Here is a 15,334-nt window from a genome sequence, read left to right on the forward strand (position 1 = left end):
GAGTATCTGATACCTTCTTCCGGCCCCTGTGGACATTACATATAGATGGTGCACAGACATACATGCAGGCAGAATAACAATATACCTAAATTAAAGTAATTTTTAAAAATGAAAATAGTAGAATTTGAATCACAAGATTTTATATTTCTTCATAAAAGTTATAATAAAACTACTTTTTGTTAGGTGTGGCAGTACATACCTTTAATCATAGCAATAGGAAAGTTGGAGGTAGAAAGATCTCTGTGAATTCAAGGCCAGTCTGGTCTACATAGCAAGTTCCCTGACAGCCAGGGCTACATACAGAAATCCTATCTCAAAAGAAATAAATAAGCCCTGCAGTGGCCACGTCACCTTTAATCTCAGCACTCCAGAGGCATAGGAAGGCAGATTTCTGTGATTTCAAGGCCAGCCTGACCTACAAAGTTCTAGAACAGCTAGGGCTGTTAAAAACCAAACAAAAAGAGAAAAGTTTTGGGGTTTGTCTGTTTGTTTTTGAAGATGACTCAATTTCACAGAAACTGAGAAGCCTGCTACAACCATACAGGCTGAGCTGCTAAGGACGAGGAGGTGTAGAGAATCTGGAGTAAATCTCAATAAGCTGTAGCACAATTAACAAAAACACAGACACAGATAATGGGGTTCAACCTGAAGACCAGAAAAGCAAAGCAGCCAGACACTGCCTCTTACCTCTACCACAGTCCGAATAGGGCGATCCTGCCTCCAGGAATCCTCAGAATGAGACTGGCTGAGAGCTGTCTCCTCCTGTCTTATATTCCTCTCTAGGTCTGGGATTAAAGGCGTGCACCACTATCGCCCAGTTTCTATGACAAACTATTGTGGCTACTTGGATTAAAGGTGTGTGATGCCACTGCCTGGTCTGTGAGGCTGACCAGGGTGTTTGTTTTACTCTCTGATCTTCAGGCAAGCTTGATTTACTAAAATACAAATGAAATACCACTACAATAAGCAGTCTGACAGTGTGACTGCCTAGATCTAGTGCCCACCAGGGTACCACACGCTCCTCTGCGATCTCATCAATACTGCCTCAGACCAACATCTGAACCCATTTACTCACCGTAACAGGGGAAATCATTGCTTTCCAAGTTCACCTGAACTTGGAGTCAAACGTGTATCTATAAATGTCAGAAATCAGAGGCAGAGGTCACAGGAAGCAGTTAGGTGAGAAGGAAATGTCCAGCAGATTCGGTCTCATGTGGGTGAAGACACGTAGAAAACACACCAGGGAGAGCCAAGCCACTTTATTTTAAATTAGCTGAGGAGCAGGAATGGCTGGACAGGGAGATGCCTCGGGAAAGAGGGCACATAGCAGAGGGGATGAGAAGACTGCCTCGGGTGGACACTTCATTTAGATCATCCTTCTTACAAGTCCTTACAGGTCACTCCGCAAGACCTTGGGGCCCTGAAGGAACAGATCCTCTCGCCCAGGGCTGTGGGCACGGGACTGAGAGCTGCTGGGTTCCAGGCTAGAAAGGGTGTTCTGAAGCTCTAAGAGGAAGTAAAATGACAAACCAAGCATTAGCGAGACTGTGATGTGCATAAAACCAGGCCCTGGACATCCTGGAAAGGACGCACAGGCCTGGTTTGTATGTGCCCATGCACAGGTGCTTCTCACTGAGTACCTGTTTCTGTCCCCAACTGCAATGAGTGATGTAATGGGGAATGTAGTGGTACCTGTCTGTAATCCTAGCATTCAGGAACTTGAGGCAGGAAGATTTTGAGTTAAAGAGCAGGCTGGGCTCTATAGCAAACCTGAGCTACAAAGGAAAACCTAGCCTTTAAATAAATATTAAATAACTACTTTGGCTTCTCTTCAAATCATATAAATACTTTGCCTTTCACTAAATAGATATTAAATAACAAAGTAGCTTTCTGGGCAGTGGTGGTGTACATCTTTAATCCCAGCACTTGGGAGGCAGAGGCAGGCCTGGTCTACAGAGTGAGTGCCAAGACAGGCTCCAAAGCTACAGAGAGAAACCCTGTTTCCACAAAAAAACAAAAAAATAAACAAAAATAATAATAGTAATAAAGTAGCTTAACTCTCTGTGATATATAAAAAGGGCAGATGGACTCACACAGAAAAGGACTATGCCCAACAACAGACAGCTGCATTCAGGCACCATGCAGATGCAGCCCCCCCTCCCCAGAACTGTCCTTACCCCTATCTAGTTTCCTTAAAAGTTCCCAGCTACGGTCACAGTCTGGAAGACTGACTTCAGAGCTAGATGAAGAAAGAGACATGGTGAAGATGGTGGCCAGAGGCAGCTTAGATTGCCGGGCATGAACAGAGGTCCTAGAAGGAACAATCAGAGGCAAAGAAAGTGATGGATCTAGGACTCTTCCAGCATAAAACTGTCTTCCTTTCTGAGGTCAGGATTCCAGACTCCCACCTTGCTTCCCCCATTATCACTCACACACTCTTAGATATATCCCAGCTCTGAATCAAATGACGAATGACTAACACTGGGAGCAGCAGGATGGCTCAGCTAATAAATGTACCCTCCGTCAAGACTAGCAACCTAAGGTTGATCCTGAAACCCACATGGTAGAAGTGATTCCTACTGGTCTTCTGACCTCCACATGTACTTCATGATACATACATGCCTATACATATGCAGACTAAATAAACAGATTGCAAAAAAATTTTAGTAATACAGGTGAGCTAAAGACATAAAAAAATTAAATAACAAAAGCTGGGTCTAGCAACATATACCTGTAACACCTGCACTTGGGAGGGAGAAGCAGAACAATCAGGAGTTCAAGGACAGCCTAAGTTAGCATGTCCACTGTTGTTCTTATGAATACAACCCCAGATACTCAGACCCACCACCCCAACCAATCCTGGCCAAAATTGCCATTGCCGCTCTTATGAATACAACCCCAGATACTCATATCCTGACCAAATTTAGGATAGTTGTACTTTGACCCCTGTGACACAAATCCCCTCTACTGCCACAGCACACACAACTTCTGACCTGAGGAGGTAGGGCTCCTCCTTCTGGGCATCAGGGGCCTCTGTCCTGGTAACTTCCAAAGTCTGAACCTTGCTCTTCGGGTCACTCTGCAGGTGTTCCAAGGACTGCCAGACCATGATGCAGAAGGAGGACTAAATCTCTCCCTTTCCAATGGAAACTCCCTCCCCAAACTCCCCTCCTCGGCATGTGAGAGCCTTCGCACAGACGAGGTCAATGACTCATGTTTACAGCAAAGACTGGGAGAATCGCTTTGGAGGGATACGGAATCAGCATGCAGAAGGATGATGGGGATCGAGATGGGGGTGGGAGAAGATATCTAGATCTTTCTGTAGAGCGGGACAGACAAGAAGGATGGGGACTCCATGAAGAAATATGTGAAGATTGGTCTAAGCCTGTCCTACCTTCCAGCTGCGGGCCTGAACCTGGCGCCCATCAGCCATCTGTTTCAGCAATAACTCCTGATGCTGGCCTGAAAATGAGACAGACTATGAGGGCCAATTCTCTAACTTCATTCCTTCTTCTTCACTGCATTGCAACTGGACTGGCAGAAGAAACAGACAAACATGTTCTGGTCCAGTGGCTGGAAAGATTCCAAGCTGAGGAGAAGAGACTAAATTCAAACCATGAGAAACTAAAACCAGAATATATTGCCAAAGGTCGGGGGTGTAACTTGGTGGTGAAGTACATGCATAGCAAATACAAGGCCCTGTGTGTGATACCCAGCATCACACTATGTATAAATCACAGAAACACAAATAATTTGCCTGGCCAGGGGTGGTGCCATATGCCTTTAATCCCAGTATTTGGGAGGCAGAGACAGTGTGTTTCTGTGAGTTCAAAGCCAGCTGGTTCACACAGTAAGTTCTAGGATAGTCAAGGCGATACAGAGACCCTGTCTCAAAAAAATTAAAAAATAATAATAATAACTTGCCAGACTTTTCAACAACTCAAAAGGTAGACTCTGGTCAGTTACTGGAAGATATTCCAGGGGCTGGAGAGATGATTCAGAGGTTAAGAGCACTGGCTGTTCTTCCAGAGGTTCTGAGTTCAATTCCCAGCAACCACATGATGGCTCACAACCATCTGTAATGAGATCTGGTGCCCTCTTCTGGCCTGCAGACATATATACAGACAGAACACTGTATACATAATAAATAAATAAATAAATCTTTAGGAGAAAAAAAAAAAAGAAGAAGAAGCTATTCCAGAAAGAGGGACAAGGAACTTACTCAGCTGGTCTCGAAGCAACTTCAGTTCCTCCCGAAGAATCTCTGACTCTTCCCACAAAAGCTGGTGCCTACATGAGTGACAGCAGTGTCATTCTAGAATCAAATAACAAACCCAAAGTAGCTGGAGATTACAGTCCAATGCTAAGGGTGTCTACCTACCATGAACAAGGCCAAGGGTCGACATTCAACATCACAGAAAAATAAATTGAGGAAGCTAAACTTCTGATATACCAAGGGTTCAGAAGCCTCAAAAGATGGCTCAGTGGTTATGAGAATTTGTTGCTCTTAAAGAAAATCCAGCATCCACATGGATGGCTCAAAACCATCTTTAACTCCAGTTCCAGAGTATTCAACAGACATGTATGTGCTGCACAAACATGCATGCAGGTAAAACATATACATAATTGTTTTCCCTTGTCCTTTCTGGTTTTCTGAGACAAGGTCTCACTATGTGGCCCTAGTTGGCCTACAACTCAATATGTACAGCAGGCTGGTCTCAAACTCACAGAGATTTGCCACTCTCTGACTCCTGAGCACTAGAATTAAAGGTGTGCAACACCAGGAAATAAACCTTAAAGGAAGAAAGGATGGAAAAGATGTCTTGCCCATCACTTACTCAGTCTGCAGCTCTTTGTGGAAGCCTCTGGTACTACTGAACTTTTCCGGTCTCGTTTTCATTTGGATTTGGACTAGCTCTTGAACCTGGTTCCGAAGGCCCTGAAGTTCCTTTCTCAGCCCTTCCACGCGTTGCTCCAGAAGGGCTCTCCCTTTTGGGCCCTCCTGAAGCAATTTCAGTGATGCTGTAGTGGGACAAGTGAAGGCAGACTGCCCTAAGAGCGTTGAAAATCAAAACATATGCACATACAAAAGCTACATAGCAAAACTGTGGGTACATATATAAAGCTGTGTGGGGCTGAAGAGACAGCTCAACCACTAAAGGCTAAGCTTCCCAACCAAAAGTTATACGTAGATCAGCAGGAGAGCATAGCTCAGCATGCACAAAATTCCAGTTTTAATTTAAAACTCTGGGGCTGGAGAGATGGCTCAGAGGTTAAGAGCACTGCCTGCTCTTCCAAAAATCCCGAGTTCAATTCCCAGCAACCAAATGGTGGCTCACAACCATCTGTAATGGAGTCTGGTGCCCTCTTCTGGCCTTTAGGCATACACACAGAATAGTGTATACATAATAAATAAATATTTTTGAAAAATTAAAAAATAAAACTCTGTATACTGTACATGAAGAGAAGTGGCCCAATACCTTCTAGAGCACTGATCTTGTTCATCTGCTGCTCCCGATCCTTCAACAAATTCTGCACAGCATGCCTTAGAGCCTCAGTCACCTACCCAAGTAGAGAAAGCCAGGAACTACTTTCTAAGTTATTTCCCCAAATCCTGATACTATTCTTTTACATTGCCACCACACACAAACACCTAATACCTCACCTGAGCCTGAGACTGAAGCTGGGATCGGAGTTTAGTGACTTCATCCCAGAGAGATGATGAGCTGTGAGATTCGGTGCAGCTTAGTCTCTCTCCACGAATGGGAGTCTTTAGAGCCCAAGGCTGAGGAGCTTGAGCCTCTGGCTGAGGAGGCAAGTGATGAGGGGAAATCCAGGTGTCAGCCAGGTCCCCTATTGAAGAAATAAGGAAAGGACAAGAACAGGGTCTGTCTGTGTAGGAAACTAGAGTTCCAGACGGGAAGTAGCTGGAATTTGTACAGAATCGTAGATGATACAGGCAGGCACTGGAAGAAGGTCTTGAAAAGAGAAAAGGCTGGGAGAGAGAACAACACTTACCTGTGGAGGAAACTCGAAGAGGATACAAACTCTGCTACAAAAGAAAACAGTTCCACAAACCAGTGAACGCTCAGTGTCCTTTAGCCTATGCCCTAGCCTAGCTTCCCAATAGAGAAGGGTGAACTCTGGGAGGGCGGGAGGGGAGGTTCCTGTGCCTCCTCACCTTAATCCGGGCCATATTTTCATCAGTTGAAGTGAGAACTGCATGAAGCTGATCAGACCAGCTAGGGCTCCTATTCATCCTGGAACACTGAGTACTACGTTCCTGCTCACTCTTCCCACACCGAGATATCCGCGGTGCAGGCCAGGAAAAGCCAGAGTGTTACATGGAAAGAGGAAAGTGGGAGGGGGATACTAAGGCTATTGATGTAGTACCACAGCAAAACCGCGAATCTGGAACTAGGGAACGCGTTCTTGGGGAAGTGGGGAAAAAAGCAGAATACTCTAAAATACAGATATCAAATGAGGGTACAATGAGCCGAATCTTGACTTCAACCTCCCCAAATCAAGGACGCTAGAACTGTGTCAAAGTCTGTCAGTCGCCACTACCGCCGGCAAGTTCAAACTCAGGTGGGCGGAGAATAACATTTAAGAGCGGGTGCCGCAGCGACACCCGGGAAACTGAGTCCGCTTCTTGCCGAGACAACAGGCAATAGAGGGCGGAAATACGTTTCCCTGGAAGCGCCCCCGTACGTTCATACACACATATACACACACCCGTGAAGCTTGTCGGGACATGGAGTCTTATAGACTCTGTTACATTTCGGCTCCGAGGACCGAAGGAACTATTTATACCAAAATGCATCGTGCAGAGTCAATTGAATCCGTTACTGGTCCTTTACCTCCTGGGAAATGTAGTCCAGCTCGGCTTGACGCGCACAAACTCAAACTAACTATGAGACTCCATTTCCCAGCAAGCTCAGCGTTCAGCGTGCGGTATGGAGCCGCATGTCGCAGAACTGAAGCAGAAGATTGAGGACACCTTATGTCCTTTTGGCTTCGAGGTTTACCCCTTCCAGGTTGGTTTGTCTTCCCTGTGTTCTTAGTACCAGCACTATGATTGGTCTTGGCGGCAAAACCGTGAGGCCCGGTGAGCCCTTCTTATACAACCCAGCCTCCTACCGCGGCCATCTAACGACCCATTCTCCGAGTCGTAGTGTGAAATGGGGCTTGGTTAAAAAGATAAACAGCCACATGTTTACCCTTTTACCTCTTTATGTTGTCAAACAAATGAATTGGATACAACCCACGATTTCTAACTTCTCATCTCCGTAATTTACGGGGAAAATGTCCCCCTATGGAACCGGAATCACCGGACGCTTCCAAAGGAGTTAGGAGAGAGAGAGGTCAAAGTTTGGAAGGTTGGCATGGCTTTTAGGTCAGATGAAGAGAGAAGAGTATTTCTGATGTCGAACAAGACACAATTGACTAGTTTGTTCCGTCAGCCAACAGAAGGCTAATCCATAGTGTTACTAGCCATCAATACAGGACTAGCTTAGAAATTCCTCACGCTTGCCTGGTACAGAAGTCTCTGTGACTCCTGTCCCTCTCCACCCGTCCCAGTCCCGCCTGATCCCACACTTTCCTCCCACAGTACTGAGCGAACAAGATATGCTTAGGACACAAACCTAAACTAAAGTCATCCTTACTCCTTAGACCTATCTTATAGACTTCCCATTTCCCACCCATTCCCTTGAGCTGTCCACAGCAAGGCTTAGAATAGGGTACTATAGAGAACTAAGCTAAGGCTAGCTTAAAAGCACTTAGAGGAAGGGGGAAAAAATGAAATCGAACCTATGGAAGATGTAGCTCGGTGAGGAAAAAGAATGAAACTGAGAGCTGAGGCTGTAACTCGGTGATAGCATATTGGGTTAGTACCGGCAGGGCTCTGGCTTTAATCTCAAGCACCAGCACAAAAAACAAGCAGAACAAAGAACTGACGAAAAGATGGATTGAAAGGAACGAGGATTGTGTACATCCTAGAGTAAGAAAAGTGTGTGTGTGTGTGTGTGTGTGTGTGTGTGTGTGTGTGTGTGAAGTCTGGGTAATGGAAACTAACGCACTGAACGGTTAGCTGTAGTTCTGTCTGTCAACAGGTCCTGCTACTCACCTTCCCAGTTCTACATCCAACAGCCACCATGACTATCCCTGAATCTTCCAGACTTGTAGTTTTCAGCCTGACAGCCTATCCTGTATGCCAGAACAGTTCTCTCAATAGGATTAGCATAGTCTCCTTGCTCCCATCTTGCCTCCAATCCATTCTCTACACTGAAACCAGGTCTTTCTAAACTATCGGCCACTTTACTCTTTTAAGTTAAGTGGTTCCTCATTGTCACCAAATTGGAGTCATTGTTTTATTTATTTATTTTTAAATTTTTATGATTTATTTATCTTTATTTTATGTACGTTGGTATGAAGGTGTCATACCTCTTGGAACTGGATTTTCAGACAGTTGTGAGCTGCCATGTGAGTGCTGGGAATTGAACCCAGGTCCTCTGGAAGACCAGTCAGTGCTCTTAACCACTGAGCCATTTCTCCAGCCCCGGAGTCATTGTTTTAAGTTGTCATTTAAGGCCAGGCACAATCTCACGCCTACGAATCTCTCAAACCTTTTCTCCCTAGTACAGACCCTTCCCTTCCACCAGACCAGATAGTCTGCTCTTCTCCAATGTGCTTAGTACATTTATCTCTTTTCTTTGTTTTTTGTTTTTGTTTTCTTCTCTCTTTTTTTTCTTTAGTGTTTAGTCCTGGCTGTCCTGGAACTCACTCTGTGGACCAGGCTGGCCTCTAACTCAGAAATCCACCTGCCTCTTTGCCACCCCCTTCCCCCACAGGGCTGGGATTAAAGGTGTGTGCCACCACAGCCCAGTGAGCCAAGTGCATGTTTTTTTTTATTGCTTTTATTGAGCTCTACATTTTTCTCTGCTCCCCTCCCTTCTTCCTTTCTCCCCTTCTACCAGGACACAGTGCATCTTTACCTGGCAAAGATACAGAGCGAGACCCTGTGTTAAATAAACAGACGACAGATTCTCTATCCCCACATCAACCTTCAGTTTCTTCACCAGCCCCCGAGACTGGAGTTCAGTTTCTTTCGAATGTCAGAAGACTAATCTGGTCTGCCATAGGACTGGTTATAAGTGTAGTGTCACTTTCTGTTCATTCTAGTTTGTTCATAAACTCCTTCCTACGCTAAGTCCCTGCCAATTGCAGACAGATTGCCCATACAAGTTTACTATGCATACATGACATAGCATCAGTGAATTCTTTGAATAAATGAAATGGACTTGGTTGCAGAATGTATGAACCCTTGAATACAAAGCCAAGATATGGGCCTGGTTAAGGCCCAAGCTGCTTGCCAACCAGACCTGAATTTTCTGTGTTCCAGGTGGGATGGTACAATGAACTCCTGCCTCCAGCCTTCCACTTGCCCTTCCCAGGACCTACCCTGGCCTTCCTGGTACTCAGCACACCTGCTATGTTTGACAAAGCCCTCAAACCCTTCTTAAAGAGCTACCAGCCCCAACCGCTGAGAGACCCTGTGGATCAGTGCGTGTCCTACCACCTGAGAAGTGTTACCGAGGTGAGGCTCAACTTCCCTTCAACTCCCAGTCCTGCCTCTGCTTCCCTGTTGATCAAGCTCAGTGCAGGATTTAGGCTTAGAGTTAGGAGCTGTAACATTCTGTAACTGCTTCCTGTTCTGCCTTCTCATACCCGGGTTTCACCCTTTCCTTTAGCAGACTCCCCATCTGAAGTCAGTTGCGTGGGTGACTACACTAACGGACACCTGTGAACCTCATACTAGTTTTAATCTCTAATTGGAATATGAGTAAATCCTACATCTTTTATGCTTTGTTCTGTGCTTACAAGTTCTGTGCTGTCTTCTGAGCCTTTTGAAGTCAGAATAGAATTTCCCAGCCTCTATTCATTTATATACACATAAATTTGTACATATAAATTCTAGGATCTGCCCACCCTAGACTTGTGCAAGACAAGGTTCAATAACTCCTGATAATAGAGGCTTCTGAGCAAGATCTTTTATATTTCCCTTCCTGCACAGGCCTTTCTGAGAGGGCAGAGAACTTCAACTTCCTTCACTTAGCTTCTTAGGTTAAAGTTATGTTTTCGCTTGAAATGTGGCTTTTAATGGAGAGTTCCAGCAGTAGGAATGTAAAGGCAAGATTATCGTCTTTGCAATGTATAGCAAGTTCAAGGCCATTCTGACCCCTTCTCAAAAAACTAAACCATGGGCTTATGAGACAAGACCATGTTAATACACATCTTAGGCCTTCGTGGAACAGTCGTGACTCCCATCATGCTAACAGGAGCCCCTTATTCTGTTCCAGAAGTTTCCAGAACTGCAAATAGAAGTCATTGCTGACTATGAGGTCCACCCCAACCGGCGCCCTAAGATTCTAGCCCAGACTGCAGCCCATGTGGCCGGGGCGGCTTACTACTACCAACGACAAGATGTGGATACTGACCCGTGGGGGACTAAGGTTAGAGAATACATGTGAATGAATGAGTGGGGACTGAGAGAAAATTAGTAAAAGCCCCTCCAAGTATCCCTGTGAGGTTCCACATTACATCACCTTCCTTTCCTGATGTTGATACATAACCCAGGACAAAGTATCTGTGGTCCTGACAAATAGGCCGCCTGCTTTCTGGTTTGCCTGAGGACATCACAGTTCAAAAACCAGGGCTCTTTTAATATTTTAAAAATCTCTCTTGCAGCCGGGTGGTGGTGGCGCACTCCTTTAATCCTAGCACTCGGGAGGCAGAGGCAGGCGGATTTCTGTGAGTTCAAGGCCAGCCTGTTGTACAAGGGCTACAGCCAGGACAGGCACCACGCTACAGAGAGAGCTTGTCTCATAACAAAACAAAACAAAACAAAAAAGTCTCTCTGGAGAAATGGTTTAGCAGTTAAGAGCACTGACTGCTGCTCTTCCAGAGGTCCTGAGTTCAATTCTCAGCAACTGTATAATGGCTCACAACAATCTGTAATGAGATCTGGTGCCCTCTTCTGGCATGCAGGCATACATGGAAGCAGAACACTGTATACATTAAAAAAAATAAAAAAAATAAGTCAGGCAATGGTGGCACACGCCTTTAATCCCAGCACTAGGGAGACAGATGCAGGAAGATCTCTGTGATTTTGAGGCCAGCCTGGTAGACAAAGTGAGTTCTAGGACAGGCTCCAAACTACAGAGAAACCCTATCTCAAAAAAAAAAAAAAAAAAAAAAAAAAAAAAAACCCAACTAACTAAATAAATAAATCTTAAAAATTTTTTTTTTTACTGTGTTCTGCATGCCCTTATGGAGACCAAAGGACAACTGCTAGAGTCAGGTCTCTCCTTCCACCATGTGGGTCTCTGGGGATGAATTGAGGTTGTCAGGCTTGGCTGCAAACACCTTCCCTCACTGAGTCACCTCACCTCTACCTGCTCTATTTTTGTTTTTGAGACAAGGTCTCTACACTTGAGGCTGTCTAGGAACTCACTGTGTAGGCTGGCCTTGAACTCCCTGAGATACTTTTGCCCTAGTAGTACTGTGATTTAAAGCACAGGCAGCCAAGCCAGACAGGATCTGTTTTGTTTGTTTGTTTTGGGGAGAGGATTTATCTGTGTGATAAATAAACTGACTATTCTGGAAGTGTGTAGACCAGTTGACCTCAAACTCACAAAAAACTCCAGCCTTTACCTCCCGAGGGTTGGGTGTATACAACCACTGCCCAGCTTGACTGGCTTTGTTCTTTTTTTGTTTTGTTTTGTTTTTCGAGACAGGGTTTCTCTGTGGCTTTGGAGCCTGTCCTGGAACTAGCTCTGTAGACCAGACTGGTCTCGAACTCACAGAGATCCGCCTGCCTCTGCCTCCCAAGTGCTGGGATCAAAGGCGTGCGCTGCACCACCATCGCCCAGTACCTGCTTTGTTCTTAAAACTTTGTGTTTCCTGCCTGTCTCTGGAAAATCCAGGGGCAGAGTAATCCAAGACAGGGCTCAAGGGAGCTCTTCCTTATTCCTTAGAATGTTTCTGAGTAGGTGGTGAAGAGAAGGATAGGACAATGAGGTGGGGGTAAAGGCACTGTGTGCCACACCAGCATACCAACCTGAGTTTGACCCCTGGGACCCATGTAAAGGTGAGAGAGCCAAATCCATGAAACTGTCCTCTGAGCCGCATAGGTACATTCATATATGCACAGTAATAATTTCTTAAAAATCAGGAAAAGAGCCGGGCAGTGGTGGCGCACGCCTTTAATCCCAGCACTCGGGAGGCAGAGGCAGGCGGATCTCTGTGAGTTCGAGGTTAGCCTGGTCTACAAGAGCTAGTTCCAGGATAGGCTCCAAAGCTACAGAGAAACCCTGTCTCCAAAAATAAAAAATAAAAAAAAAATAAAAAAAAAATTAGGAAAAGAGCCAGGCGGTGGTGGAACTCCTAACACTTGGGAGGCAGAGGCAGAGGCAGGGGGATCACTGTGAGTTTAAGGTCAACCTGGTCTGAGTGGGAAGTAAGTGAGCAAAAATAGGAACTGGCGAGATTAGCCAAAATTTAGGTACATTTGTTGCTCTTGCAGACTGGCATTCAACACCCACAAGGCTGGCTGCTCACCCTCTGCTGGCCTCTGTAGGTACTGCATGCACATAAAAATAAATTGAAGGAAAAAAAAAGCTTGCAATAATGATAGCTGGACTTAGTGTCAAAATGGCCGCTGTAACTCTGCTTTTCTTTTCCCTTCTCCCCAGCACATAGCAGGTGTGTGCATACACCCCCGATTTGGGGGCTGGTTTGCTATCCGAGGGGTAATGTTGCTGCCAGGGATTGAAGTGCCAAATTTGCCACCCAGAAAGCCCCCTGATTGTGTTCCTACAAGAGCTGGCCGCATCACTCTGCTTGAAGGCTTCAATTTCCATTGGCGTGACTGGACCTACCGGGATGCCGTGACTCCTGCAGAACGGTACTCAGAAGAACAGAAGATCTACTTTTCCACCCCACCTGCACAACGTTTGGCCCTATTAGGCTTAGCCCAGCCCTCAGAACACCCTAGCACTACATCTGAGCGTCCCAGTTCCATGCTTACCAAGCCTCAGAATTCCAGCAGAGCACGAAGCTAGCTTAGCCCCAGTGTCTCTCCACCTCTCTCCCCTGGCCCTTGATACCTTTCCCTTGTGGAATCCCACATTAGTAGATATATTTGGGGTAGAACTTGGGTTTTGAAGAGGCACTTTTTTCAGTTTTTCAAAACAAGGTTTTTCTGCGTGGCAATGGCTGTCCTGGAACTACTCTGTAGACCAGGCCACCAATTCGGAGATCTGCCTGCCTCTGCCTCCTGAGTGTTGGGATTAAAGATATGTGAAAGAAACACATTTATTTTGAATATTTCCCGAAGCTCGTCAAAGAGAGTCAAGACTCAATTTACATTGGTCAAGACAAACACATTCAAGACAGACTCAAAATCAGCAGCTGCCTTCAAATATTGGACTCAAACCGGTTGTATTTTTGAGCAATACTGCAAGATACTATTTAGGAGTGTGGTTCTCAATCTTCCTAATGTAGTTTCCATGTTGTGGTCACCCCCAACAATGAAATCACTTTCATTGTTATTCAAATAAGTGATTTTGTTGTTATGAATAATAATGTAAATGTTTTCCCAATGGTCTTAGGCTACCCTTGTGAAAGTCTCCTCCAACTCCTAATGGGGTTTTGACCCACAGGCAGAGAATTGCTGATTTAGAGTATCCTAGGGGTATACACCCTTTAAATGGTACCCACCACATAGGGCTAAGCCAAGTAATTATTTAAATAAACGACTTTGAACCTAACCTATAGAAGTGATGTTATTACTAAAGGCTTAAAGAATCTTACCATCAAGCCTGCCATCTGTCCTCATGCAAGGAGAGAACTGACTCCTGGAAGCTGTACTCTGACCCCATATACACTGATGTACCCTCTCCCCATGAACATGTGATTTAAGAGGAAGAAAAGAGAAATGGTCAAGGGCTGGAGAGTTAGCTCAATGGTAAGAGCACTGGTAAGAGCTCTTCCAGAGGTCCTGAGTCCAATTTCCAGCATCCATATGGTGGCTCACAACCATCTGTAATAATATCTGGTGCCCTCTTCTGGCCTGCATGTCTATCTGAAGGCAGAACACTGCATACATAATAAAAGTAAAAAGAAATGGTCAGGCCTTGAGCCCTGACCTTGAGTTAATCTACCCCAGATTTTCCGGAGACAGCCAGGGAAAACAAAGTTTTAAGAACAAAGCAGGCAGTGGTTTCGTATGCCCAGCCCTTGGAAGGCAAGGGCTGGAGTTTTTTGTGAGTTTGAAGTGAACCTGGTTTACATAGTTTTAGAACAGCCAAATTTATTAAGAAAAATCCTCTCCCCAAAACAAACAAATTAAATAAATCAGGCCTGGCTTGGTTGCAGGTGCCTTTAATTACCCTATTTAGTGAGCAGAAGCCTATACCTCTCAATGAGTTCAAGGCCACTCTACACAGGGAGTTCTAAGCCTGCTAGAAGTGTAGAGAGACCTTGTCTCAAAAACAAAAAGAAATAGAGCAGGAAGTTGGTGAGGTAACTCAGTGAGGGAAGGTATTTGCAGCCAAGCCTGACAGCCTCAGTACATCCCCTGGGACCCACATGGTTGAAGGAGAGACCTGACTCTAGCAATTGTCCTTTGGCCTCCATAAGGGCATACAGAACACAGTAATTTGATTTATTTTAAAATTACTATTTATTTATTCATTTTTAATTTTTATATTTGGTTTTTCGAGAGAGGGTTTCTCTTTAGGTTTGGAACCTGTCCTGGAACTAGCTCTTGCAGACCGGGCTGACCTTGAAGCGCAGAGATCCACCTGCATCTGCCTCCTGAGTGCTGGGATCAAAGGCGTGGGCCACCACCGCCTGGCCCTGCTTACTGTGTTCTTAAACTGTGTTTCTGTGTCTCCAGAAAATCCAAAGGCCAAGTATTCCAAGGTCACAGCTCAAGGAAGCCCTCCCTTATTCCTTAGAATGTTTCTGAGCAGGTGCTCAAGATGAGGACAGGACAGTGCGGTGGGGGTAAAGGCACTGTGTGCCACACCAGCATACCAACCTGAGTTTGATATTCGGACCCATGTGAGCAAAATCCATGAAACTGGCCTCTGAGTCCCATAGGTACATTCATATATGCACAATAATAATTTCTGTCAACTTAACAGTAAACTATTGTCACCTGGGATAGGAATCCCCAACTGTGGAATTGCCTTAACACAGGGGACTGGTTGGGCGGTGGAGGCACACACCTTTAATCCCAGCTCTCGGGAGGTAGAGGCGGGCGGAT

General features: G+C 45.3%; 2 protein-coding genes across 6 annotated transcripts; one reads left to right on the plus strand and one right to left on the minus strand.

The window, feature by feature from the left end:
• Positions 1 to 1,253: 1,253 nt before the first annotated feature.
• Positions 1,254 to 6,610, minus strand: Ccdc163 (coiled-coil domain containing 163). 5 transcript variants are annotated; one of them, XM_041653115.1, is made up of 10 exons: positions 6,182 to 6,610; positions 6,019 to 6,049; positions 5,666 to 5,853; positions 5,481 to 5,562; positions 4,839 to 5,022; positions 4,223 to 4,290; positions 3,395 to 3,462; positions 2,994 to 3,097; positions 2,178 to 2,311; positions 1,254 to 1,506 (listed from the first exon to the last, which is right to left on the minus strand). In XM_041653115.1, exons 1-10 carry the CDS (start codon positions 6,257 to 6,259, stop codon positions 1,391 to 1,393), a joined length of 1,053 nt encoding a protein of 350 aa, XP_041509049.1. In that variant the 5' UTR covers positions 6,260 to 6,610; the 3' UTR covers positions 1,254 to 1,390. The 5 variants fall into 5 exon arrangements, with proteins under 5 accessions (XP_041509049.1, XP_041509050.1, XP_041509048.1 ...); XM_041653116.1 differs by having other exon boundaries at positions 2,178 to 2,239; positions 6,019 to 6,052; XM_041653114.1 differs by having other exon boundaries at positions 6,019 to 6,052.
• A 291-nt stretch (positions 6,611 to 6,901) lies between these two features.
• On the plus strand, positions 6,902 to 13,826 carry Mmachc (metabolism of cobalamin associated C). The gene is made up of 4 exons (XM_041653123.1): positions 6,902 to 7,037; positions 9,404 to 9,598; positions 10,362 to 10,514; positions 12,756 to 13,826. The coding sequence occupies exons 1-4, from the start codon at positions 6,957 to 6,959 to the stop codon at positions 13,122 to 13,124; spliced, it is 798 nt and encodes a 265-aa protein (XP_041509057.1). The 5' UTR covers positions 6,902 to 6,956; the 3' UTR covers positions 13,125 to 13,826.
• The last annotated feature ends 1,508 nt before the right edge of the window (positions 13,827 to 15,334 follow it).

This window comes from Microtus oregoni, unplaced genomic scaffold (assembly GCF_018167655.1).
Source record: "Microtus oregoni isolate MIOR12 unplaced genomic scaffold, Mior012 000005F_ref0000423, whole genome shotgun sequence".
In the NCBI taxonomy this organism is placed as follows: Eukaryota; Metazoa; Chordata; class Mammalia; order Rodentia; family Cricetidae; genus Microtus; species Microtus oregoni.

Bases quoted from the DNA above. Each gene is read 5' to 3' on its own strand.
- Mmachc (XM_041653123.1), top strand. From the start codon at position 6,957: ATGGAGCCGCATGTCGCAGAACTGAAGCAGAAGATTGAGGACACCTTA. The intron at 7,038-9,403 runs GTTGGTTTGTCT...TCTGTGTTCCAG, and splicing joins TCGAGGTTTACCCCTTCCAG to GTGGGATGGTACAATGAACT. The intron at 10,515-12,755 runs GTTAGAGAATAC...CCTTCTCCCCAG, and splicing joins CTGACCCGTGGGGGACTAAG to CACATAGCAGGTGTGTGCAT.
- Ccdc163 (XM_041653114.1), bottom strand. From the start codon at position 6,259: ATGAATAGGAGCCCTAGCTGGTCTGATCAGCTTCATGCAGTTCTCACT. The intron at 5,854-6,018 runs GTAAGTGTTGTT...TTTCTTCAATAG, and splicing joins TCTTCGAGTTTCCTCCACAG to GGGACCTGGCTGACACCTGG. The intron at 3,098-3,394 runs GTAGGACAGGCT...ATGGTCTGGCAG, and splicing joins TTCAGGCCCGCAGCTGGAAG to TCCTTGGAACACCTGCAGAG.